The 1,325-nt window shown below is 38.0% G+C and overlaps 1 protein-coding gene across 1 annotated transcript in view; it reads left to right on the top strand.

The window, feature by feature from the left end:
• The first annotated feature begins 342 nt into the window (after positions 1–342).
• LOC113226321 overlaps positions 343–1,325 on the top strand; it is a 23,211-nt gene continuing 22,228 nt past the window's right edge. Inside the window, exon 1 of the mRNA XM_026458906.1 lies at positions 343–436. Within this exon, the coding sequence (XP_026314691.1) occupies positions 343–436 (94 nt within the window). The remainder of the gene's footprint in view (positions 437–1,325) is intronic.

Raw genomic sequence — 1,325 nt, 5'->3', positions numbered from 1 at the left:
CAAGCCCTTTATCTCAGTCGCCAACCGATCCCTTTCTATAACTACGTTAACGACTTTCTCCTGCCTCCTCAATCCTCTCACGTTCCATATTCCTATCCAAAATTTTTGATTTTGTTGCCCCCCGGGGAATCTTCGCACCCCTGTTCCATTGGAGGAACGCTGGGAACTCGGGGCCGTTATATTATTTATGCTTACTTCCATTAAAACTGAGTAACAAGGGAAATAAAATGACGGTAGTTTCCTGTTGCTTTCCGTCATAGATCTTTTCGAGGGTATTTGGCCCCCTAGGCTTCTAAACCTCTTCCAGCCTGTCAGCCACCCGGCTGATAGGCTGGAAGAGATATGGTTATCCCGCCATTGCTCTGTCGCCAGAGCTTCGTCTGTTATCCAGCAGGGAGAACCACGACTGCCGTGGGCCCGCCGCAGCCGGCTAATCGTATGAATTACCCACGCGTGTAGGTGAGGTTGACATTAGGGCCGAATAAGATCTTGTTAAGGGGAGATCCCTTACTCCCCGCTAAAATATAACGCATCCATTTTTTTCAGAAATTCCAAGACTATCAAAGGACGATAACACAGAATTTATTAATCAAGAAAAAGCACAAATTATAGACTCACAGATTGATTCTTGTGTAAAGCAACAAAATAACACCCCGATAATATATTTTAAAGCACAATTAATAGACTCACAGATTGATTCTGGTGTTACGCAACAAAATAACACCCCTATAATATATTTTCAACCAGAAATTAATGAAAGTTTCTGGTATTATGAAAATAAATCTTACAGGTTAGAATGTGTGGCGAAAAACCTAAGATCACGGGAATTATTAATTCTCACCGGTAAGTGTCGTATATCTATAGCAAGTATAATAAAGTTTTGCGATTGTTTCTGTATGTATACTTTTATTACAGTTCTTCTCCAAGGACAATGTTTCAGACTAATAATCTGTTAAAATCATCTGCTGAAAACATTTGGTTACCTTTCAGAATAATATACTTGCATTTTCTTCATATTTATATTAATTTATTACACTTCATTTTGTATTAAGAACTTTAATTGACGATAAATGATCTTATAAATAAGTTTAACATGTATGACGGGTATATTAGACATCGTGGGGCGTACCCCAGGCGTAAGGCGTACCTTAAACTGTGGGATACTTATACATGGAAATTTATAATATTTTTGACTTTGATTTTTTTAACACGCTCCCAGTATATCTTTTAAAGGCCAAAACCAACCCCGTAAGTCAATCGGAATTTGTGTGAAATAGTGTTGGTTTTGTCTTTTACTTCACATTCATTTCACATTATATACATAT

Source organism: Hyposmocoma kahamanoa, unplaced genomic scaffold, assembly GCF_003589595.1.
Source record: "Hyposmocoma kahamanoa isolate Upper Pololo Valley unplaced genomic scaffold, ASM358959v1 190, whole genome shotgun sequence".
Taxonomy (NCBI): Eukaryota; Metazoa; Arthropoda; class Insecta; order Lepidoptera; family Cosmopterigidae; genus Hyposmocoma; species Hyposmocoma kahamanoa.
Note: the sequence above shows the minus strand (reverse complement) of the source record. Positions and strands in the feature narration are given on the sequence as shown.